The sequence below is a fragment of the Lacerta agilis genome, chromosome 3, assembly GCF_009819535.1.
Source record: "Lacerta agilis isolate rLacAgi1 chromosome 3, rLacAgi1.pri, whole genome shotgun sequence".
Taxonomy (NCBI): domain Eukaryota; kingdom Metazoa; phylum Chordata; class Lepidosauria; order Squamata; family Lacertidae; genus Lacerta; species Lacerta agilis.
Window position 1 is genome coordinate 82,048,510 of NC_046314.1, and position 25,679 is coordinate 82,074,188.

The window sequence follows — 25,679 nt, forward strand, 5'->3', positions numbered from 1 at the left end:
CTTAGAATGATGAATTTCCCAGAGCTCTGCTGTGTATACAAAGTGGCCTAAGAAGGGAGGGTAAAACTGCTCTGGCTTGAACACTTCGTAAAGAAATTAATACAGCTTGATATAAGCCCTGGACAGTACGCTGTTGGCTTCCATGAGACTGAGCTTCACCTGGCAACATGTGCCCACCACAGAAACATTATCAGGATTTATTATCAAGCTCATTTTGATCAGTGGAAGATGGGCCATTCCACGAGTCCCATTATTATAAACATATAAACCAACACAGCCTTCATTCTTGGCGCAATTATTTCCTAGTCACAGCAAAGAGGCAGAAGATAGACCCTCTTCCAAGCGGAAGATGGTATTTATTCAAATTGTGGAATTAGTTTATTTGCCCTTTGCCAACCCCAGGAAATTATTCTGCCCTGTACTATTCCCAGATGCTCCACCTATGCTCCTCAGTGGGAGAGGAAGGCATTGAGGACCTTGGAAATAAAGAGAGGGAGGGCTTGGTGTCTATTGAATGGGGGGACTGGGAGAAAAGCTTTGTAGTGGCAAAGGTTTCATTTTCAAAATGCTTGAGCTACTGAAACAATCTGAGGGACCGATTACACACAGGTGGCTTCTTAAGAACAGGAAATGGCAGCATTACTGATTATTCACCACAGAATAATGGGACGGCTCCAACCATACTTCAGCCTCTTCTCCAAAATAGCTTCTGCTGTGCTAATTTTCCTCAGACTTCAACAGCAGGGACTGCTGAGGCCATTATGATTTGGAGGTGTCTTGAGAGCACTGGCTTGGAAAGCCGATCACGCCCTCGTGATAGTCTGGTGAGGGAAAGAAGAGGTTATCACAGTCACGGCATGAGGGGATCTCGGCAAAAGCTGCTACATCGTCCAGCAAGTGTAAATAACGACAAGCAGCAGCACGAGGGCCACTGAGAGGGCTGCGTTCTTGCGGTTTTCATGGCGAAGCGCTTTCAGTTCTTTCTCTGAAAAGAGAAAAAACACAGGTGCTACTTTCGTCTCAAAATCAACCACAACCTCTGTTTGGGGGAAATCAAGTTTTCTTGCTCCAGTGTCTTGCCATATTTGTGAGCCTGATAAAAACTGGATTTTAGACCTCTCCCAGACAGCCGGTCATCTAAGACAGGCCTGTTTCATTTCTTTAGTGCCTCTACTGCTGTGGAACTGGCAGTGTTTAAGCTTTCTAATGTTCTTTAAGCTATTGCCTTACACACACACACACACGAATGTGTTTGCATTTCTCCATTATAAGTAGATGTGCTCTCCCTCTCTCAGCTACATGCCTTACTTGACACAGAAGAACAAGAAGCCTGGATGAGGGGCACGACAGAGTCTAGAGGCCTTGTTATAAACCACTGTCTGAGCTTTCATTTATCTCTCTGCCTGAAGTTTTTGTAAATTTTACAAAGGGAATAAAATAATCACTCTTTTAGAGGAGGAAACTCAAGGTGTAAAATATCCCTCAACCTGCTGCATTAACCTGACTTTCGCAATCAGCCTGTGGCTTCGGCTTAATCCTGTTACGGGTAACTGGAGAGCAGAAAAAGGAAAGCAGTTGTTGCACAACCACCAAATGTGGTGCTCTCATTTAACCCATAGAATGATTGCAAAATGACTTATGCTGGTGGGATTGCTTTGGTTTGTGAGAATAAAAGTTATGTCTCAGCAGCATGCTCATTGAATTCGATCCAGATGGTTGAAATGTAACTTTTTCTTAGTCCAGCTGCTTAGGAGGTAGGATAAGGAGCTTAAAGGATATTCAAAATCTTTATATTCCTACTTAGGTTCTTAAAGGAGGTCCACAAATCTTAGAGTCTTGCTTAGGTCCACAAGCCTTGGTTTTAAGCCTAGTTTTCATAAACCTGCTTGCAGAAGAGCTCTGTGTAACTCAAAATGCTTGCTATGTAGTCCTAAAACAATTACATGGGACATATGAGCTGGCTTTACTGACACGTACAAACATTTTACTTCAATCCACCTCTGTCATTGAACATATTGAGCCAGTGGAAACCTGCTGCTTCAAAAGGAATTACTAGTTGAGGCAGGCAAGTGCCTCCCTGCCTAACTATATGACTAGTTTGAATTATGGGATGAGAAACTGCGGTCTGAGGGACTGGATGCAGCCCTCTTGATGTGGTTCTAGTCAGACACTCCCTCTTGCTGACCCTGCTCCAATGTCTTAGCTGGGATGCTGTTTTGAGCTGCCTTACTGCCTGGATGGAGATTGTGTGGTGTGAATTTTGTGTGGCTGGAATGTAGCCTACTGTGCAAAGAGAGTTGCATTCATTGCTTCTCCCAGTTTTGTCTCTGGCTTTGCCCATCTGTGCCCCAGCTGTTTGGCTAAAGAAGGTGGAGGGTTCCAGGGGAATTTATGTTGTTTGCCAGCTTCTATGCAACTGTTCCCATCTTAGCCATTCCCCAGACCTGAGGGCCCAGGCAACGTAGGGCATCTCAGCCTAGCCCTGCCTCGCGGGGTGGTTGTGAGGATGAAGTATTCTGTCCTAAATTCCTTGGAGGAAAGGTGGGGTGTAAGTCTAACATAAAGAAAGCTAGCTCCAGTTTAATTGAGAGCCTACTCAATAGCTGTGCCGCCGCTGCCTTGCTACACCAACCTTGGGCTGCTCCACAGCAATCAAGCCTCTCCAGAGGCAATTTCAGCGCTTTTGTAATTTCTGCGAGAGGTTAGACCATAGCGACTGCTTATTTGACAACAGAATTATTGTCACTGACTGCAGCAGCGGCAGAGGTCAGAGCGCAGCTCGGCGTGCGACTGCCAGAGGAGTATAATTTTAATGGGAAGTTTCAGGTGTTAATACGACAGCTCAGGCGGATGTCCCTTTGTATTTGCTGCTCCCCAGGGAGACAGCTTTAACTGAGATGAGCCCATTGCATTAAAATGGGACAGAAAGGTCTTCAGCCCTTGACTGGAGGCTGGTTCTCACTGCATCTATGGTGCTCTGCTCCCTTCACTGACCGACCGTGCATGTTGGCTATTTAGAAACAGGATCAACTACATCAGGAAGGCAGAGAAATATTTTAGATCAGACACTGGGAGGAATTTTCCAGTTGTGTTCTGTGGCAGGGAGGTGGTGAAATGTCTTCCTTTGAGTTTTTCTAAGAGTCTCTCAGGAATCTATCATGGATAATAGTGGAACAACTTAGTCATGGAAGCTGGGCCACATGATCTCATTGCGTCCTTTCTAACACCAGGGACCCATTTCACCTGTTTAAGGTTTCCTTTAAAATAAAAAAGGGAACAACTGCAGCCAAGTACAGCTCCCTAAAAAAGTTTACTTGCATGCTACCATGCACACGCATGCCAATTTCAACCTTTAGGTACAACTTTGTGCAGTGCAATGTGTGATGTGGCTTTCTGATAGACCCAGTCCTGGGGTTATTTTCAAATTCAGAGGGTGGGAGAGATCTCTGGAGCAAATGAGATTTACAACAAGCCAGCAGGTGGCAGCACAACCTAAAGAGCTAAGGATAGATAGTGGGCTAATGAAGCAATTATCAGGCTTTCCTGACCACAAGCAGAGAGTGAGCTTTGAAGTAGTTCTCATCCATAGTAGCATGGACTAATGGAAGGGAAGCAGTAGTCTTGCTGCAAGGAGGGCTTCCTCTCTGCACCCTTTCTTTGAGATAACTAAGAACAAAGTTAGCAACATGGCGTAGCAGAAGTGCAAGGAGGTTGCCGTACTAGGGTTTTGCTTTCTTGCATTTTAAAAGGCCCTAGAAGTACAGTCAGAAATCCTCCATCTCTAGCCAAGAAGCTAGACATTTTTAAAATCACATGGGGGGGAGGAGATCTATAGGAAGGAAGTATGTCACTCAGCCCCAGTGCTGATATGGCCAATAGCCACTCTTGCTGTCACCATGATATCATACATGCAGCAATTTCAAGTACGATGTATGAACTACTTGAGGAAATGCAATCATAGAATACTAAGGACTGGATGTTCAGGGAATTGAGTTTTCCTGCTGTTGGGGCAAATAAGGGAGGGAAGATACTTTGGTTCCTTTGCCCAGCAACCAACAACCATATTCCTTGGTGCCAGGGCTTTTAAGTGGGGATCGCAATCTTTGTTTCTCACAATTAGACTGTTAACTTTGCCCTTGCCTTTCCTTGCAGCTATCCATGCCATTTCCTTTTTGCCCCAAGATGCTGGACCATAGGCCTACATGAGGCAGGGTTTACAACCACAGTCTGAAATGAACAGTCACTGTCTGCTAAATGGCCAGAGCCTCCTTGACCAAAGGCTTTATCCAAACTCTTTCCCCCCTGCCCCATCCTTGTTGTTGTCCCCCATTATTTCTGGTGCATGTACATTCCCACCCTTCTTCAGAGATCCCACAAAAGCGAATCCTTAAGGGCCATCTTCTTATCAGGAGACTACTTTGCATTTGATGCAGAACGTATTTAATGGGAGTGCAAGCAACCTTTATTTTCTCACCAGGGGGCACCCAGAACTTGGAAGTCTAGCAGTTGCAAAATTGCTTCCTCTTCTGTACACCAAACAAATCAAGGCCTGAAGAATTACATCATACATCAGCCAAGCCAGCAAAACGGTTAACGAAACTATCGGCTCTCTCAATGAACAAGAGAAATGTTGAGATCTGACAAATTGTTTTGCATTCCTATTAGTAAAAAGCAGGATTTCTATCAGGATGTGTAGGATTTGGCCTTACTGTGTCTGAAAGAGCTTAATAACCTTGGATTTATAAGGCTCCGTTTCAGGAAATTCTCTTTTTGAATGAGCAATTTTTAAGTGTATTTGTGTGTGATACGTTCAGCAAATTCTAAAAATCAAATCACCTTGGAAAAGAGGCTAAATGCATTAGTGGCATTCAGTGAACGTAGACACTAAAGTTAAGAGGAACAACACCTGTTCTGGGCAACTGCAAAAGGTCCAAGCTACACTTGACTTTAGAGTAACTTTCCCCCTGGAGCAGTGTAGTGGGTTGGGGTGTCTCAGCTAGGAGATAGGAAGTACCTGCTTCAAATCTAACCTTGGCCATGCATTTGCTAGATAACCCTAGGCAAGGAAACATCATTTATCTGCAGCCATTCTCCACCTCAACCCCCCAACGCAACACTCTGTTATGATCCACTAGCCCTGTTTTTTTTTACCCATTGCTTTTCTGCTCTCATTTTACCTTTTCAAGCTGAAGTAGTCAACACCCTTAATTTACACTGTTTAAATGGAAATGTATATTCTTGCAAAAATTAGGGGTTTTACTGCGGAATTCTAATACATAAATTCTGGCAAGGAGCGCTTAAACTCTGTTTCGGAAGGCATTTATGATCTCTGCATTAAAAAACAGTTTTCCCTGAGCGTATGGGCAGTTGAATGAATTACTTTAGTTTCACAGCTCCTCCCTCTCGTGAGCCTGTGAATTAATGGTATGTCTTTGGGGAAAGCAGTTTCTAAAGTTACTCATTCCTTACCATAATTTTCAGCTTTGGTTGCTAGCAGATCTCTCTCTCTTTCCAGTGACTTTCTGCAAATATGTGAGAATGATTATTAGATATTATGAAACTTGTGCAGTGAAATAAAGTCTTCCCCACGGCCGGCTGAGAGGATACTCTGGCACCTAGACTTTAAGGCCTCTGTAGTTATCACAAACTGTCCGGACTGTATCACTACAGGTGGGCACCACTCATAGGATTATTTTTATTTCATTTATTACATTTACATACCACCTTTTCTTCCAAGGAACTCAAGTGGTGTGCATGGTTCTCTCTCCCCCCCCCCCCGGTTCATCCTCACAACAACCCTGTGAGGTAGGTTAGGCTAAGAGATGGTGACTGGCCCAGGGTCACTCAATGAGTTGAGGGCTGCTGGGGATTCCAAACTCTGCTCTCCCAGGTCATAGTCCAACACTCTAACCATTACACCACACTGGCTCTCCATGCAAAAACTGACATGGCAGGGAGGAGGGCTCTAGCCTAGCCTGTTTTGTTTGTTTTACATGCAGAGACTTCCATCACGTGACTCTCCCCCCCCCCCTCTGCAGGTCTCAAGTATATTCTGGGGTGGGCAGACTTCAGGCTTGTGGGATCTACTTTATTTCTACTAGAACCTTTACATGTCACTGGTAGCTTAGACAGGCAGACTTGTGCTAGGCCTTAAGCACTTGGATCAGATCAGGAATATGTGATCAGTAAGAGAAGGAAGCTCATAAATCCTTCTTATGTTGTTCTCCAATTGTTGTTTTTCAGCAATCAAATTCCAGCGGGAAAGCTTTTTAGGTTTTGCTACTGTTGAATCGTTGAAAGGCGGAAGCCCTTGCCAATCCGTGACAAATCACAAAGAGATCTGCCCTAGAATAGATACCACTGGTTCCGCTAGCTAGGGATGATGGGAGTTGTAGTCCAACAACTGGGGACCCAAGGTTGAGAAACACTGATCTACAGTATAGTGCAGATACTGGTTTACCTTATCTGCCGCCTGCGAGTTATCCTCAAGTCAGCTCCCTTCCACAGGGTTCTAACAAACTGGGGGAGCTTAAATCAGCCTTGTAAATAACCCTACCAAAGTAACTAGCCTGCTGACAGTTGGCAGAGGAGGGACAGAGAGCTGCATTTCTGCACTGGATGCAGAATTTAGCCTCCCCACTTTGCTTCCATGCCATTCCCGCTACTCAACAGCATGCAACAGCATGATTGCCTCCCAAGAGAGTGCTTAAATACACACATTTCTTCATCAGAAAATAAATACATCCTCGGAGTAGGATCTCTCAAGGAAATATTATTGCCCTTTCTTTCCAAGTCTACTCATCTCAGTCAGAAATCCTGACTGCTTCATCCCGGATGAAGTTTCCAATCTGCCACTTCTGAGTAGAAAATTGCAGAGTCTTGCATGTAGTTTAATGTTCGAGGGACATATGCACATCTGTTTCCCCACATTAGGTCATCTTGCCTGAATCTAGTAGAAGCCCTTACTGAACAGCTGCACTGCTTTTCCACAGCACATCTTCTAAGGAGAGGAACAAATCTACAGCTTTGCATTGTTAGCTGCACAACATGATTAATTAATCCATAGTTTAAAGCACAAGAACAAAACAAATTGCCTGAAAGTAGCACCTGCAGCAACAGTACAGTTCCAATAACAGCGGAGAAGACATGCAGCAGCCACTGTGTGGCTAGAAATAAACAGACACCATCAAATTGGCTGCTGGTTCTGAGAAAGCCCTGTGGTGTAGTTGGGGAAGGCAGGGGGCCTAATAGGGTTTGTTTCCCCCAGAGAGTAAAGCAGGAGACGTGTAAATAAAGCCAAAGTAGACTGCAGAGTGAGTTAAAGGAAGTGCACAGAATGTGTTGATGTTGGGAAGGGCATGCAGAGAAGGACTCTTAGAAGTACCATACATCAAAGGAGGAAGAATGGGAGACATCAGCCAGGGTGGGGAGAAATCTGGCCAATTCTAAAGCAGCTATTGAATGGCTACTGTAGAAGACAAAAGGCTGGCAAAATTGCAATGGGGGATTAGAAAGAAATGGAGCCAACTTCTTAGCAATTTGTTCATAAGCATCCAAACTAGCCAGTCCCTCCTGTTTGCTGCCATTACCCTCCTTCTGGCCCAAGATTCTCTGGTCCAAAAAGAATTTATCAAGGAAAGGTGATAAATTAAGAGCATATTAAGGCTCAGAGTGCATCCGCACAGGTTACACCACAAACAAAAAGCAGCAAAGGGCAGGCTTTAGTTTGGCTCTCATTTCACTCCCCCTGTTCAAAATTGTCTCTTTTTCAGAGCAAACTGTAGCCGGGGATCTCATTAAATCTCTGCTCTGTCCAGAGCTGTTTGCAATCAGCAAACTTCGCCCACCAGTGGTTTGCATGAGCAACAGACACTTCCATGATGCACGAATGAGCTCTTTGAATTCCCACTAGTACCTTCCCTCAGGAGTCAGTTCTTCTCTCCGTAGCTTAAAATCCAACTCTTCCAAGTCCTCTCTGCACTGGGACAGCTTCTCCTCCAGGGTGTCTATCTGAAACACACATAAAACAACACCAGGAACGAATGACTAGACTCTTCACCAACCGCTCAAAATGCCCACCTTGGGTTTGACTGGCGACTTGAAAAATGTTCCAGCTGTCCCACCCTCCAACAGAAAGAAGCAGGAAGACAGCTGCAGGTTGTATTCCCAGGCTGTTAAAGCAACAGGCAGATCCTCTTGGTTGCTACTCACCCCCTAAAAACACACATCTCAAGTGTCAAAAGCAGGGCAAAGAGGTTCACCTTCAGCATTCACCAAAAGCTGTATCTTGAAGGTGCTTTGTGGGACACACCTTTGTGGGAAGAGAATTCCCCAACTCGGGGCTGCTGCAGAGAAGGCCCTCTCTGGCTGCCACACCCACAAGCAGGCACCTCTGCCAATCTTGACAGCCAAGAGGGTCTTGTAGGGAAGGAGGTAGTCTTTTCAGGTATTTGAGCCTGATTGTTTAGGGCTTCCAATATAATGTAAGCTCCTTGAATTGGGCCTGGAAAAGAACTGGCAACCTGTGCAGCTGTTTTAAAATAGGTTATATTAGATCTGAAGGGAACCTCAGCCAGCAATCTGGTGGTGAAGCTCTACTCAGCATCCCTTCCTGCAAATGGGCCTGCAATTAAGTTGGTTGCCATCAGGGCTTTAGAGACACTAACTGGCACAAGGTTACTCTCCAGTAACAGGACTGCAAAATCCTCATTTTACAAATGTGGCAGAGAGACAATTAGGCAGAGGATACCCGAACAGCAGGGTAAGCTTGCTTTATGGTGGGTCTCCAGTGCTGGAATCAATATGGCATAAAGGGGCAAGAAACATGTAGCTCTCATGCTAATTAAAAAGTGCCCCCCCCAAAAAATATTCCAAGAATTGCAGTATCAAGGGATAGGTTTTCAAATGGTAGAAATATCACTTAAGATGCCTGATTCCCAATAAAACTCAACCTGAGGTTGGCATTAAAATGCCATCTGTAGCTTTAAAAAAATGTTACACTAAGGGATGCTTTGTATTACACTGATAATCGCTCTGTAAGAAAAACAGAAGACGCCATTCCTTGTATGGCAAGAACAGATTCCAATCCAGCAAGGGGGAACAAGGCATAAAGAAGCAGGTTTGCACAAAGACAGAACTGATGGCAGTGCATATCTGGGTTTGCATTGGGATGATAATCCAGGCTGGCCTCACTGACTTTTGATGAAGATTAGAAATAAACATTCTTTTTCATGGACCATGAGTTGTGTGTGAATAGAGCAGAATCAGGGCAAGAGTATTCATTTGCCATCAGTACAGATTGGGACACAAATGTCTGCTTCTCAATTCATCTATTTTTAGGAAATAAGTACTCTCATTGCACCTAAGAGGCAATCACTTCTATATATGCTAATATATATGTATTTCTGCATGGAGATCATAGAATTGTAGAGTTGGAAGGGACCCTAAGGGCCATCTAGGACAACCCTCTGCAATGCAGGAATCTCAGCTAAAGCATCCATGACAGATGGCTACCCAACCTCTGCTTAAAAACCTCCAAGGAAGGAGCTACTTAAATAGCTATTTCCATGTTAAGATTTAACATTACACCCACTGAAAGCATGAGGAAATGAACATTCATAGCCAACACTTAGGGGAGGAGAAGGCAGCTGGAGCAATTTGGAATGTAGATGTACAACTCCTTGAATTTTCTCCAGGAAATAAGGCACATCCACATTCCCTTTAAGGCTATTTATATCTTAATGCAGCCATGTCTTCCAGAAAATGGAAGTGGCCCAGTGACTTGCCCCAGGTGAGGCAGGCAAATTAACTTGGGCAATTCCGAGTCCCAAGCGGATACTTCCAACTGCCGTGATCATCTTGCATTCAGCTGGAGTTGCGGCAGGAAGCAACTGCTGGCTGCTTAAGATAGTCATCTAATTAGTCTGCTAATTTATTTTCCAGTAAAGTGGAGAGACAAGAGAGGGAGAGGGAGCAGCTGCAGTACAAGGGAACAGGTGAACAAGGACTTAGGAGTATGGGAAGAATGAGGAGGTCTGAACAAAGGAGGCCCCTTAAGGGAAAAGTGCCTTGGGGAATTCCCCCCTTCCCCAGCATCTCATTCTGAGCCCAGAGGAAATCTGTTTTGCCACCCTACAGGTAAAGCATCAGGAAAGAGATTCCATTAGTATCTGGCAGAAACAATGTGCTCTTTGCTGAACATAGGAAGCAACTTTTCATGCTGTCAAAAAACCATGGGGCCCATCTAAGCCAGTGCTGTCTACTCAGAATGGCAGCTGCTCCCCCAGGTCTGAGGCAATGAGTTCTTTCCCAGCCCTGAAACCTGACATGTTTTTAATGGGTTGCCAGGGATAGAACAGGAGATGATCTGCATGCAAAGCCAGCTCTCCGAGCTACGGCCCCTCCCGTACAAGGGAATTGGAAGGAGAGCTTCTACTGATGATTGACGTGGTTTTCCCATTAGCTTGTCAATCAGTACACGCTCCTTCCCAATATCCCTTTCCAGTGTGCATGGTGTTGCGCACAAATAGTAGGAAGCCTGGCTAGGCCTGTGCCCATCTGGAGCAGCCCTTCCCAGCCCACTGAGATGTGCTCAATACAGGGGATGGGAAGACCTTTCCCACTTCTGCACCAACTCTGGTTGCTCATCCCAGGGCAGGGAAAGGCATCCCTTCGAACAGGTGCACTGGGAAATCAATTCTACTGATCCCCTGATTAGCCACTTTATGGCTCAATTCTGGGCTAATTAGCAATCCTCACACTCTGCTCAAGGAAAGCAAGCAGCACCAGCCTCGGGCAAGGCAGAGGGAAGGAGGAAGGAATCGGGATGCAAGGGACCAATTTATGGCAGTAGAAGCAGACTAGTATGAGGAAAATAGTATTGGCCTGCCTTTCATATGTGTTATAAGGATTATTGACATTATCTATGTGAAGCACTTTGAAAAATTGAAGTGCAGTGTCTACACAGCAAAAGCACCTTAAAAACACAGCCCCCAAAACAGGTATAGGAAACCTTTGGCTTGCCAGGGGTTGCTGAACTACTGGTACATCTCGCATCATTCCTGGTGACTGGCCATGTTTGCTGGAGCTGATGGGAGTTGTAGTTAGACAACATCTGGAGGGCCAAAGGTTCCCCATACCTGCCCAGATAACATTAGAAAAGCCCTGTAGGGTCAAACCAATGGTCCATGTAGGCCAGCATCCTACTATATGATTCTCACAAGCAGGGCCTCAGGGTGGTAGCTCCCTCCCTGTTGTTGCCTTCCAGCAACTAGTACTGAGTACCATACAGTCTCTGAATCTATGAAGCCAACATGGCTAATAATCTCAATTGACCTATCCTCCTTGAATTTGTTCAATCACTCTTCTGCACTTCGCCTATTTTGAGAGCAGATGCATCCTTGGATATGTACACCGTCTTTGGTCAAAATCAGAAACGGTTCACACAGAAGCAAGATGCAGCTCCCACCTCTTAGCAAAGCTGTCTCTCTCTCCTGGCAAAGAAGCAAAGGAACAGGTTAAGCACCTCTCTTTATTTCAGCATTTCTATAGTGCTTTTTAGGCGAACCTCACACCGGAGTTTTCATTCAGTCATTTAGAACAACATCCATCAATAAAAATGACACCTTTCAACAAAAAGACAATGAAAACAGAACTGCGGGTGGTTGTGAACCAGATAAAACCATCAGTTGTGACTAAGGCGCACTAAGAAGCTGGAGTAAATTACCGGTAAAATGCATTGGCCTAGTGCTAAAAAGAAAGCAAAATCAGTGTCAGGCAAGTCTCTATATAGGGAGAGCATTCCCAAAATAAGGTACAGTGGTGCCCCGCTAGACAAATGCCTCGCAAGACGAAAAACTCGCTAGATGAAGGCATTCGTCTAGCGGAAGGCTGCCCCACAAGACGAATTTGTCTATGGGGCTGCCTCGCAAGACGAAAATTTTCCGTTTTTTTTTTTTCGTCTAGTGAAAGCGCAGCTTGCATTGCCGCTTCGCTAGACGAAAAACCTGCTAGATGAAAATTTTCGCAGAACGAATTATTTTCGTCTAGCGGGGCACCACTGTATTACAACAGAAAAGACCCTTGTATAGCACAAGCCACCACCTACTCTCTTCAGATGGCAGTAAGACCTGAAGAAGGTCCCTCTGAGAAAAAATTTAATATTCAGGCGGGTTCATAAGGCAAGAGGTGTCTACTTGAGGCGTCTTGCACAATAATTTGGCATGGAAATGGACCAGAAATCAATCCAGCTGTTTTAAGACTGACAAGATCCAAATTGACCCACCAGATTTATTTTGTACAACCTCCAGTTTCCAAATGGTCTTCAAGGGTAGCCTCGTGGACAATGCATTGCAATGGTCTAAACAGGACATTGCCAGAGTGTCAATAATTGTGGGTAAGCTATCTTTCTGTCTTAGGAGAATTTGCAGATGACCCACTCGCAAACCAGATCTTTAAGAGAGAGTGCAACATTCCACATGCCATACTACCAATCAGCAGCATCTCCATCTTGTCAGAATTGAGCTTCAGTTTATCCCAGCGCATTAGCAATTCCAGACACCCAGATCTTGCTGTAGGTAAGGGGCAGTGGGAGAGTCAGGAAAGAGAGAAATGGACAGGGAGGGTTGGAGTAATCAGAGCACTGGGGGAAGAATTACCATTTATTCTCAGGGTTGCTGAGGATGGAACTTCCCAAGGATCTCATATCTGTACAAAAACCACAGACTTTGAGAAACGGTAAGGCTTCTGCAAGATTCCCCAGAGGATGCTCTCCACAGAGTGCTCTTTGAAACTGCTGAACACCTGAACCCTGGCGTAGATGGAATGCATTTGCTCCCAGTAAGGAATGCTTAGAAAAGACAACGAGTGGAGGAAAGGGAGGGGGCAAGGAGGGGATCATGACAGATCATTCTTCCTGCAATATTCTTTTCCTGGCAGCTTCAGCCAAAGAATAAATGCGTCACAAACAAAACTATCCTATTCAGAAACTATCCTACTCAGAGGAATTCATTCCATACGACTGTCTCCCAAGTAAGTGAGTGGAGGACTGTAGCCTTAGTCCCTAAATGGGACATAAAGGTGAAGAATATGGAAAGTAGGCATCATGATGAGACTCCCAAGCATCGGAGATGACCACCATTTTGGAGCAGGGCAGGGATGCAAACAGATTATGGAGCGAGGAGAGTGTTTTGAGATTTCTGCATTAAATGGGGGGTTGGACTAGAAGACCCTTGGAGTGCCATGCTACTCTGCAATTCTATGAATCTATGCTAACTCGTGTTCCTACCCTGCTAGCAACCTATTTTCCATAAATCAAAAGGATTCTCCATTAACAAATGCTCAAAATAAGACCAGGCCTAGGGGTAATTATTAGAAAAGCAAGCTGTGATGCCTTTAGCTCTCCTTTAAAATGCTATAACTGATTAGAAAACACAGTAAAGGTCTTAACACTCTTTCCTGGTACCTGGTGGGTTGGGATAAATAAGAAGGCGGAGAAGGATATTATCTGTATGTTTCAGCAATTTGATATAATAGGTTTGAAAGAGACTTGGCCTCATGAACTTAACCCTCCCCCTCCCACTGACAGCCAAATTTTAAAAGGGATAATGATGTGGGGGCTTAAGTTCCTTTATATAACTAGTTTGGCAGGGCAAGTTTGGATAGCATATTTTGGAATTCAAAATGATGCTATTTGGCCAATACAAATCCAAACTGAATCAGGAACCTTTCTTTTCATCTACCTTCCCCTACTAATAGTCTGTCACTGACCACCAAAATTTGGTCAGATTTAACATCTCTGCTGGAACAGATCAGTCATAAATTCCTCACAGCATTTACTTCTTTGTGGGGATTTTAATGCCCAAATTGGAGCTACTGCAGAGGATCTCTTGCTATATTTAGACTTAGACTTCATTATTCTTTGGCAAGAAATATAAGGCACAGGGCCTGAAATTGTTAGAATTTGTATTCCAACATAATTTACTGGTATATATCCTTCATGGGAGTCCTGTAGACATTTCTAAGGGTCAGTATACTTATTTGAACAAATAGGGTGGAAATGTTATCAACCACAATATGTACAGTCCCTTCTTCATTATTCACTTTCAACAATAGGAATTATCCACAAAACTATCCGCCAGTTATCTTGTTAAGACATCTCCTCAAAGCTGTATGCATAGTATCGCCTTCAAAAATTATCAGACTGGTTACAAAGTAACAAAATTACTCCTGAAGAACCAGCTGAGTTCAGAGGAGGACACAGTGTTTTACCCTGAACTGTATTTTAAGGATCAAAGAATCTTAGGATTGAAAGGGACCCAAAGGTCATCTAGAAAACATACTAAGAACACTAAGAATAATATTATGTGGCCTTTATTGATCTTTCTGCGCATTCGACTGTATTATCAGAAATAGATTGGGAGAAATTTCTAATTGCCAACGTTGACTGCAGAGTTCTGCTATTGATCCAAGAAACTATGCAGAACACATAAATGAGGGTCAGAGTAGGTTTAAATGGTGGCATGACTCATGCTTTAAAATGTCATGAGGAGTGAAGCAAGGTTGCATTCTGGCCCCCACTTTTTTCAACTTTATATTAGCTATTTGGTGCCATATTTAGTCAATGCAAACTTCCCCCCTCTCCAGTAATTGGAACAGAAATGTCTCCAATCACAATGTATGCAGATGATTTTTGTGCTACTCCCTTTCGCAATGGGGCCTTTCCATACAGACCCAAGAAATTGCTTTCTGAAACCTTTGTTCCCACAGGCAAGCAGGTACACCCTGGCAGAAATGGTTTGGTTTCCATTGAGTGACAAAATAGCTTCGTAACACCCTCTGTGCACTGGCTGCAAAAATAATAAATTAAAAACAAATAAAAACAGGAAAGGGGATTAGATAAAATTGCTATAAACTTGTTGTGATTTGGGTGGTTTGAATCTGAAATCAAGCTGGATTTGATTTGAGTTTGTGGGTGTCTTTGGAACCTCTCTCTTACATCATGGGGTTGGTGGTAATGTTTGCTGAGGGTTTGTCATGGCCTTGGCTAAAACAATAAACTTATATTGTATTGTAATACCCATTAAAAAACATGCTCGGGGAGCCCTGACCGGGCTACAGGCTTCCAATAAACATGCACCACTGTTTAAGGATGCATGTTTGTCATTCAAAAGGCAATCTTTCTAAAAGGTTGGATAAGAAAAATCCATTACTATTAAATAAAATAACACTCACAACATGTTTATAGCAAGAAATACTGGGATAAACACCAATACATCTGCAGCAGATGCAATTGCCATTATACCTGAAAAGTGGTGCAGCTAATCTAAATTCTTATAATCCCACAAAGGCTGGAACACAAGAAGGAATCCAATGGCATGGTATTTTGATTGTGCCATCAGGATAGGCATTTCAGCTTGCCTACTAATTAATAATAATAAGAAGAAGAAGAAGAAGAAGAAAGAAGAAGAAGAGAAGAAGAAGCTACCCATCTGACTGGGTTTGCCCAGCCAATCTGGGCAGCTTCCAACAAATTAAAATACAACTCAACATAAACATTAAAAACTTCCCGGGACAGGGTAGCCTTCAGATGTCTTCTAAAAGTCAATATTTTGACATCTGATGGGACAGTGTTCAACAGGGCTGTGATGTGAATAACTCCTCTCTCCTCCCCCTGCATGCTATTCAGAGTGACACCCGCAGCCAATTTTGGGGGGCAGGTGCAAGGGGAGGGGGGAGCCCTGTTATGCTCTAGGATTTATTAGTTGAACCCTACCCAGAGTTTCCTAAGACATATTTTATATCAAACACCACTCCAAAACAATAAGGACTGTCCCCATAATCAACTCTGTTTTATGCCCTCTTGCATTCCCCAGTTCAATGCTACAATATGCACTTTAAGAGAGGATGGGTAGCCCATGCATACTTGACAAGCAATCTGCATAAAGTGCCAAAGCCAGAGGCATCCCCTCTTGGGAAGTACACCATCAGGCACAATGCCCACTTCTTCTGAAATTTGGATTCACTGAGGGAACTCTGGAGACCTCCCAAAACACAGAGGCTTGGGGTTGGGAATGTCAATCCAAAGAGACACAGATGCTTATTACTGATATTTACTTATACAGTCTCTGGGTGCCTTAAAAACAGAAGGTTGGCATTTTGATCTGGGCTGAATTTGTCAGTCTTTTTATTTTTAACAAAATAAACCAATTTTGTAATGAATTAATCAAACAAACCCCATTCCTACTTGCTGGTAGGCTGCAAGCAGTTTTGAAGAAGTGGCACCCGGCTTCTATCTTTGTCAATTCCTAATTAAGATCCTGGCACTTGGCCACATAACACATACACTGACATCCAATGGAGTAAGATAATGAGGCTTTACACCTCCTGACCCTCATTAAACAGAACAGAGCCAAACAAAAAGGGGGAGGGTGGCTTGTGAGAAAGACAAATGGAATCATCTTCCTGCTTAAGCAGATTTATTGCGGTATTTGTAAGCCGCCTTTCGATATTAGCAAGGTGGCTCAAAACGTATTAAAAGATTAAATTTCATTATAAAACATTCCAACCTATACCTACAAAATAAAAAATAATAAAGAAAACAATATAGCAATATTATAACAGCAACAGTGAAACAATTATCAGAGGAATAAAACAGTGTATTAAAAAAAAAACCAAGCAGAAAAACTAGAGAACCAAACTTTTTTTTTTTTAATGCAGTTTGAGCCCGGTTTGGCGGGGAAGGGCGGGGTATAAATTATTATTATTATTATTATTATTATATTATTATTATTATTAACACTGGCTATTTGTCATAACAGCTGTCATGAATCTCCAGGATCAGAGGCATCAGCCCACCGAAAACCAGTCACAGCCAGAGGGTTTTATTCTCAATTTGTTTTTGTGGGCTTCCTGAAGGGAGATGGGTTGGCCAGGGTGAGAAGCAGGGTGGTTTTCTAGATGGACCTTTGGTTTGAGTGACCCAGCAGGTTATCAACTGTATTTACAGAAATATCAATAAATGGGGATACTTGCCCTATGTAACCTGCCAGCAGCTTTTCCCCTGCACAATGCATGCAGTATTTGGAAGAGTCAAGAATTACAACAGGAGGCGAAAGATAAGTGTCAGAAAACAGCATCCAAAATGGGCACACTTTTTATTTCTCCATCTCATCTTCAGGGCACATTTCAGTATGGTGGAACCTTGGTTCTCGAACGTAATCTGTTTCCAGAAGTCCAAAAAGTTCAAAACCCAAGGCATGGCTTCCGACTGGCGCAGATGTCCCAATTAACAATAGCCGACAGCTGCATCAGACAATTCGGTTTCTGAAAAAAGTTTGCGAACCAAAGCATTTACTTCCAGGTTTGCGGTGTTCGGGTTGCGATTTGTTCGTCAACTAAACCATTCAAGAACCAAGGTTCCACTGTATTGATAAGGAGACCATCAGGGCTAGCTGCTTGGCCAGTTCATTTAATTATGGAGACACCATATATTTGAAGCACATATCCCTCAGCTGGAACTGAAGGATAAACTATGTTCCCAGGATTCATTTTTGGGGTGGGGAGGGGAGATGTGGCTTTAAATGTATGGTGTGTACATAGCCTTGTCTCCCCGAGTAAGAAATCCTTTTCCTATTCTACCATGCTGCCTCATAAAAATAGCTTTTGTTTCTGCTACTGAGATGAGAGATGTGCCAGAGTGAAAGAGCCACCTGCAAAATTCCAAGACGTATTTGAAAATCTGGCTGCAGCACTTGTCAGCGCTACTCCATTGTTCTTTTTTCGCAGCAGCCTAGATTTAAATTAGCCTGGTTCCTTAAATAGGGAAGGAAAAATGATCTGCGGAAAACACAGCTGAGGATAGTGGAACATGCTGTCTTGGGAATTTGTAGAATTTTCATTACTGTAAACATCTATCAAGGCTATTAAGAGAGCCATTGGATCACAAACAATAATGCCAACGTACCTCAACCAATCACCAGTCTCTTGACATGACTGACAGTTGCGAGGGCAAAGGGAGACAAAGGCTGGGGGAAGAACGAACGATTTACCATTCTAATACTACTGAGTGCTAAAGACCTGGGATAATGCATGCAATATGGTGCTCTCCAGAGTGCAATAGGGTAAGTCTTTGCCCCAAGACAAGTGGAGAAGGAGGAAGAGGAGTCCTGTTTCAAGTACTGAATCCCCCCCTCCACCTTCCAGTTGTCTGTTCTTATTGAAACAATCCGCCCAGAAATGAGTGCTGTCTTCAAGGAAACCCTAGCCAGGGCCAACTAGAGCAGAAAAGTACTACACACTCTGTTCCTGTTAGTGAATCTTAATACAATAATGTATTTTTGGTCACAATGCTTACATGGCCCACATGCGGCAGCCTCAAAATCCTGCTGGCTGTTGCTCTTGGCTGGCCATACACGTTAATTTTTAAGTACTCGCTCATGATGCTGTCACTTCCTATTTCAACAGACTCATTCTTGTTTGACTGCCTTTTAAGAACACAGTAATTTTTAACCCCAAAGCGCCTTTAACCTGCAAGTATGAGGCGCAGCGTCTCCGCCGAATCCTAAACTGTTACGAAAAGGTTAACTCTAAACGTTAGTGTAATCTAGATTTTTGGGGTCAATGCAAACATGCACCATCTATTGGTGTTAAAAGAGTGAGCTAAAGCCCTCAAACAGCAGGTGAATGCTGCTATTCTAAATTATCTGATAATACCTATATGAATAAATTGTTGCTGGGGAGGGAGGGGGAGAAATGCCATATTACTTTACCATGGTATCAAAAGCAAATGAGAGTTCTAGTAAGGGCAACAGGGTCCCTCTCCCAATAGAGCAGGGGTCGGCAAAGTTTACGGAGCCTGGGCTGGTCCACTCCGCTGGAGATCTCTCTGCAGGCCGGATCGCGTGTGTGTTCGCAGATGCTATTTCCAGCACCGAAGAGGTGTGGAGGAGGCACACTCTTGGTGGAGGTGATGATTGTAAGGACTACAGGATTGCTGTATATTTAAAATATCATAGAATTGTAGAGTTGGAAGGGATACCACGGGTCATCTAGTCCAACCCCCCCCCCCCCCGCAATGCAGGATCCTGCCCACAGCCAGACACACTGGCCCGCTGTGCCATTGGGGGCTTCTGTTTATATACTGCCACGTTTGATGATAGTGAACATGAACCATTATCATGTTTATGTGTCTGACTACTCAGTGGGATTTGGCTATTCATGGTCTGTGCCGTTAGACCAAGCGACACTTAGAAGCCCATATCTCAAACAGTATTTGAGATGTAATAAATTGTTTATTATATAGAGTCCACTTTACCAGGGGCGTCGCTAGGGGGGGTGCGGTGGGGGCGGTACGCCCCCGGGCGACAGGGGCGACAAGCGGCGGGTGGGGGCGACAAGCGGCGCCCCTCCCGCCACTCCCCAGGCAACGCCGGTCACCCCGGGAGCAGCAGCCCTGCACGGATGGGGTGCTCCCTCGGCCGTGCGCTGTTGCTCCCGGGGCGACCGGAGCGAGCGGCGGCGCATGGGGGTGACAAGCGGCAGCCCCTCCCGCCATTCCCAAGCGCTGCCGCTCCCTCCGTCACCCCAGGAGCAACAGCGCACGGCCGAGGGAGCACCCCGTCCGTGCAGCGCTGCTGCTCCCGGGGTGACCGGCAGCGTGGGGAGTGGCAGGAGGGGCCGGCGCTTGTCAGCCCCACGCGCTGCCGCTGGCTCCGTCCCCCCGGGAGCAGCAGCGCTCCTGGGGCAACGGAGCGAACGGCGGCACGTGGGGGTGACAAGAGGCAGCCCCTCCCACCATTCCCACGCGCTGCCGCTCCCTCCGTCACCCTGGGAGCGGCAGCGCACGGCCCGACGACGGAGTGCGCCTGCACGCGCAGGCGCACTCTGTCATCGGATCGCCGCTTCCACAGCCTCCTTTTGAGCCGGAGAGCTTAAAAGCGAGCTCTTCGGCTTAAAAGAGGGCTGCAGAAGCGGCAGCGGCACTCCCGGAAACGCCCTGGGGGCGGAGCGCCATGACGTCATAATGTGATGTCACGACGCCCCGCCCCCGGGGCGTTTCCTTTGCCGCCCCGGGTACCGCGGAGCCTTACTCCGCCACTGCACTTTACCAAATAGTTTGTGCACATTGTCACTAGAATTAAACCTCAAATTTAACCATTGTTTCTGGGTGATACAAGCCAAATATGTATTGAGGAAGGAAGCAATTCAGCTCACAGCAGGGCCCTCTGGCAGATTTCCATGGAAAGAAGGAAAGTGTTTGCCACTGAAGGTACAGCAGAACAGCCTGAGCCACTTAAGATTAGTGGAGCTTGAGGTCCTATATCCCAGGATTTCCCATTTGCCAACGTTTTGTTGCACTGCTCAGATCAGCAGATACTTTTGATTAAATCAACACATCATTGCTTCTGAGCCGGGGGAGTTTTAATAAGCTCTAAATAACTGCAGAGACAGAGTTGAAGACTTTGCAACATGGGGAAGCAACAGCAGTGAACAACTCAAGAGAGAGTATGTGAAAGGGAGGAAGGGATGGGATGGAAACACTGAAAGGGCAGAACCAACAAATTCTAAAAGTCATTTTCTCATCCTGGCTTCTTAGGCTGGAGTTGGAGGGGGTGAGCAGGGAGGAAAGAGAGGGAATGGTGACCGAGTCAAGCAACATGGCGGCGGCGGCAGCGGAGGGAACAGTGATGCCTAGTAACACTGGGGATAAGTCCAAGGTGCCTTGTCACCCAAGCATTGATTCAGATATTGACCCTGGCTCTTCACAACAAATGTTAGGAAATTTCAATATTTCTCCTCCATCCTTGGCACAGTCATATGCAGTACTTTTCACATTATTCTCTCCAAATTATTTCACTACACATAAAACACTTTGAAATAAAAGCCAAGGGACTAAGCCAGGCATAGGCAAACTCAGCCCTCCAGATGTTTTGGGACTACAACTCCCACCATCCCTGACCACTGGTCCTGTTAGCTAGGGATGATGGGAGTTGTAGTCCCAAAACATATGGAGGGCCAAGTTTGCCTATGCCTGGACTAAATGGCAGAAGAGGAAGGATGTGTAAGAAGTGAAGACATAACACCTCCAAGGCCAACTGCAAAGGTGGAGCAGATATGGACAGCAGCTAGCATGGCAAGCACCCTCAGAAATGGTACCAAGCCAGCTAGAAAAAGCTAGGAATCTGTATTCCAGTGGAACCTTCCAACTAATAACACCACCTTTCCCAAAGAAGGTGAATTTTATACAAGGACACTGATGATAGCAAGCTAGGATACTTATAGGTTTCTTCTTCACTCTTCTCCCACTAACAGGTGAGGGAGGAAGGGAGGGAAAGAGTTTATCAAATAAATTGTTCTCCCCTTTTGCCAGTAATTCAGAATTAAGGTTCCAGCATGTTGGAACTAAGGTTCCAAAACCAGAAAACGGGAGTCAAATTATTTGCAGCAAACAGGGCCGTCTTAGAGGGATCGGCCGCCGTGGCACGGCAATCCCTCGGCGCCCCCGGCATGCCGCCTGTCCACCCGCCTCCCTCCCGCGCTGGCCGCCCCTCGGGAGGGGGGTGGGCGAGCGGGGGATGAGGGGCATGGTGCTGGAGTGGCGCGGGGCTTTGAGCGCCCTTCCAGCGCTCTAGCTGGGTCTCCGGGAGGCGAGGGCGGCTGGCTTGCAGCCCGCCCGCGAGCGCCCGCCCGCCCGTGGGGGCGGGTTGGGGAGGGGGCGCCCGGTATGCCAGTGGGCTCGCGGGGACGCCCCTGGGGGGCCCGGCACCCTGGCGCACCGCGCCACCAGCCCCTATGGACAAGACGGCCCTGGCAGCAAAAACAGTAAAGGTTAATATTTTATGTGGACTGCATCAGGTGCATGAAGTGCTATGCAGAGGAATAAATAAGGTGCAGAAGTGTTAAAGATCCTGCACTCGAGACACTGTGGTACAGTGATTAGACTGTCAGCCTAAGATTGGAAAGACCTGGTTTCAAATCCCCACAAACAGGAAGCTCATTGCGTGATCTTGGTCCTGTCCCCATCTCTCAGCTGAGCTACTTCACAGAGTTCTTGTGTGGATAAAATGAGCGAGGGTGTGAGAAAACCATGTACATCACCCTGGGCTTCTACAGAAGGGCAACATAAAAGTGTAATAAGTAACCAATTTAGGATGCTAATTAGTATAATAGGCTGTAAAGGCTGTACCAATTAACTTTCTGCCTGCCACATTCTTACTATGCCTTTTCAAGCTCTAGCCATACCAACCAGTGTTAGAATTAGCCAGGCGCCAGGTGCGTTTTGCAACTGGCATGGGTCCAATTGTAACTATGTGGAGATCTCTGGATGCCAGGTTGGCAACTGGGCAAAGCAAAATATTTTGATGTGTTGTAAACCACCTTGAGATTTGTTCTTAAAGAAAATAAATAAATAATTTCAACTGCAGGTAAAAAATGGTGCCTAGACATTCCATTGTGGCATTTGATCATCACAATAACCCTGGAAGGCAAGCTAAGGCTAAGACATGACAAGCTTACACCAATTCCTTTCTCCCCCTTTACACAACTATTTAAAGATGCAAGAGCTCTGCCCTTTTTTTGCAGCAGGCCACCCTACCTGATATGTATCAGGATTGAATGTGGTTCTCGCTGCCAGCCCTATCCAACACTTTAGCCACTATACAGCACACTGAGTTTTCATATCAGCAAAGGTCCTAAGAATAAGAGATACAGCACCTTAATGTACAACAGCATAGTTAAAAGAGGCGTTTGCCACAGACACCCATCTATGTCCGTTGCTTATTTGCTTACTTATTACATTTCGATGTTATCTCTTCAGCTTTGAGTCATAACATATAGCTTGACCACTGAGCTATTTAGGCAAGCTCACGGGCACTTACAACAGTGTGGTTGGTTGAAGAGGCGTGCTTTGGTCACCTATTCAGCGGAATCTAATATATCCACAATTATTTCCTGCAGACATCCCTCTCCACTCCTTACTTAGGGACTACACATCCAAGGACCTTAAGGCACTGTGCGTGCCCCTCTTCCATTTTATCCTCACAACAACCCCACGAGGTAGGTTAGTGCAACACGCTTAGCCACTACCGGCTCTCATCGCTCCCCATTGTAGTACCAATTTCTCTTCCCATCCTATATGCATCTCCACCCTCCCAAGGCTGAGCCATTTGTAAAACCCGCTCCCGCTGCCCCGCCCCATTCACGTCCATCCCCTCTGCCATCTTTCACGGTAAGGTGCTGCCCCCCCCCCAAAAAAAGCCCCCTTCTCGTCCTGGTTGCCCGGGCAACGTGCCGCTCTCCTCACCTCCTGAGCTACGCCCACGCGCTCTCCCTGCTTCTTAGGCATTTTCCCCCTCCACGTTGCACAGGTGGGCTGCACATGCGCACAGCTTTCCTCCTCCTCCTCCGCCTCCCTCCTGAGTCAGGCGCGGGATGGTCACTCAAGCAAGGGGGCGGGGATTCGAGTAGCCTCCTCAGCCATCTTTGTCCCGGGTTTTCCGGTCCTTTCTCTCTCTCCCTGCTTTCCATCGCGCACGTGCACGCCGCCATGTTTGAGAAGGGCAAAGCAATTCTGATTTACCGGGAGACGTGGCTCATGGAGAGGCTTTCTGTGCGCAAGGTTTCTGGCTGGCACAAGAGCGGCCGAGTAAAAAATTAGGGGTAGGGCTTGGAGATGTTACGCAGCGTTGCGTTTCTACGACAGGTGCTGCCGCAGTTAAATACCCCGAATAAGACGAATTCGCTACTGGGGGAGGGAGGGCATGACATGTAGCTGTTGTTACCTTATTTCTGCCTGGCGATTTTGGCTTTATATCACCACTTCCTACGGGCCGCCCCCCCCCCATTCCTTTTATCTCATGAAACGATAATGGTTTTCATATTTTAACAGGCTCCTTCATACAAAAAATAGCATCTATTATGTGTTGCTAAATATGGTGTTGGGCTCATCTTTAACTCGACAGCACAGTTCATGTCCTATACTGTAATATGATCAATAAAGGGACTTTTCAGAAGTGGAATGTAATTGGAAGGATCTGCATACTAAAACTACCACAATCTGCTTCCTGAGTGTGATACACGTGAGGGTTTGTGTCTTGAATATAAAGTTTTGCACCGCAACTTGTTTTTTTTGGGGGGGGGGTCACATTGGGAAGGGTGACTGAGATTTGGAGGGTGCATATCTAAGGGATAAGTTTTTTATTTTAACAAGTATTAATTTTAGCACCATAAGGTGCTGAATCCAGTTTTTTTTAAAAATGCTGTCAGAACGGAAAAATGCAAAATATTTTGAGGATGTGGTTGTGTCGTATCCATTTAAAAACATGCACATCCTTGTGTACAAGGTTTTTTGTGAGGTGTTGAGGGATGCTTTTATGGTCCCTAGTGGGGCAGATCCACATCATACATTTAAAATGCAATCAACACACGTTAAAGCACATGACTTCTCCCCCCAAAATATGGGAAGTGTAGTTTTCTCACATATTTACCATTCCCAGTACCCTAAACATACTACAGTTCCCAGGATTCTTTGAGGAAAATCATAGTGTTATGAGTTTGTGGGTGCCAGACCTCTTTAATCCCTGAATCCAGAAAGTTTAGAAGCCAATTAAGACCACTAACTTCATAAATCCATTATTTTTAATCATGTAGCTGGAGAATAGCAGTATAGATATGCAGAGATATGGTTGACATCATGTAAAGGTAAAAGGACCCCTGACCATTAGGTCCAGTCGTGTCCGACTAGGGTTGCAGCACTCATCTCGCGTTACTGGCCAAGGGAGCCGGTGTGCAGCTTCCGGGTCATGTGGCCAGCATGACAAAGCCGCTTCTGGCGAACCAGAGCAGTGCACGGAAATGCCGTTTACCTTCCCGCCGGAGCGGTACCTATTTATCTACTTGCACTTTGACGTGCTTTCGAACTGCTAGGTGGGCAGGAGCTGGAACCAAGCAAGGGGAGCTCATCCCATCGCGGGGATTCGAACTGCCGACCTTCTGATCAGCAAGCCCTAGGCTCTGTATCATGTAGTGTTCAGTTATTAATCATCAAGTTGGATACCACTTTTACCAAGACCCATAACTGAAGTGGTTGCTGAACTGCCAATAATATTAGGTTCCTTAACAATAATTGCAGCAAGGTGAATGGAGCAAATAAAAAAAAATGCTAATGACTAAAAAACTCCAAATGTTCTAAAAGCAGAAGCTCACAAGACTGCATTAAAACTCTGATTTTAGCAGCTTCTTCATCATCTCTTTTTTTTTTTTTGCCTCTGAGCCTTTAATATGCACAGCATGCATCTTTCCCACCCCAAGTGCAAGGAAAGCAGAGTTCTAAACAGAATATTTTTTTTTACAAGAAAACCAAACTCCCCACTTATAGCATATTTCTTATAATTTCAGGCAGCTAGAAAACCCCCAAAATTATGAGTCTTGTAATTAAACTAGACAAGGAGGCACCTTTGGGTAAGGCTGTGAAATCTATCCAAAACAACACAAGCTGCTACTGAAATACAACCATTTTGTGTTCTTGGGCGGAACATAGTCATCTGCGTTACAGTGGAGGGTGGCAAAGCAACCTGAAAGGAAGATGAAGGCAACAATACTGCTTAGGGTACAGAAAATGAAGAGGTGTTTAGGCAAAGTGAATTGATAAGTGGCTTGAAATTTAACAAGGAGGGATATACTGA

General features: G+C 45.3%; 1 protein-coding gene across 1 annotated transcript; it reads right to left on the reverse strand.

Annotated features, from left to right (window-relative positions):
• Window positions 1-319: 319 nt before the first annotated feature.
• CCDC167 (coiled-coil domain containing 167) lies at window positions 320-23,415 on the reverse strand. Its single transcript, XM_033144574.1, has 4 exons — window positions 23,300-23,415; window positions 7,916-8,010; window positions 5,470-5,522; window positions 320-985 (listed from the first exon to the last, which is right to left on the reverse strand). The coding sequence occupies exons 1-4, from the start codon at window positions 23,339-23,341 to the stop codon at window positions 882-884; spliced, it is 294 nt and encodes a 97-aa protein (XP_033000465.1). The 5' UTR covers window positions 23,342-23,415; the 3' UTR covers window positions 320-881.
• Between the last annotated feature and the right edge of the window lie 2,264 nt (window positions 23,416-25,679).

Coding starts and splice junctions, on each gene's coding strand:
- CCDC167 (XM_033144574.1), bottom strand. CDS start 23,341: ATGCCTAAGAAGCAGGGAGAGCGCGTGGGCGTAGCTCAGGAG. Junction 8,011..23,299: donor GCGTGGGCGTAGCTCAGGAG/GTGAGGAGAGCG, acceptor TGTGTGTTTCAG/ATAGACACCCTGGAGGAGAA. Junction 5,523..7,915: donor GAACTGACTCCTGAGGGAAG/GTACTAGTGGGA, acceptor ACATATTTGCAG/AAAGTCACTGGAAAGAGAGA.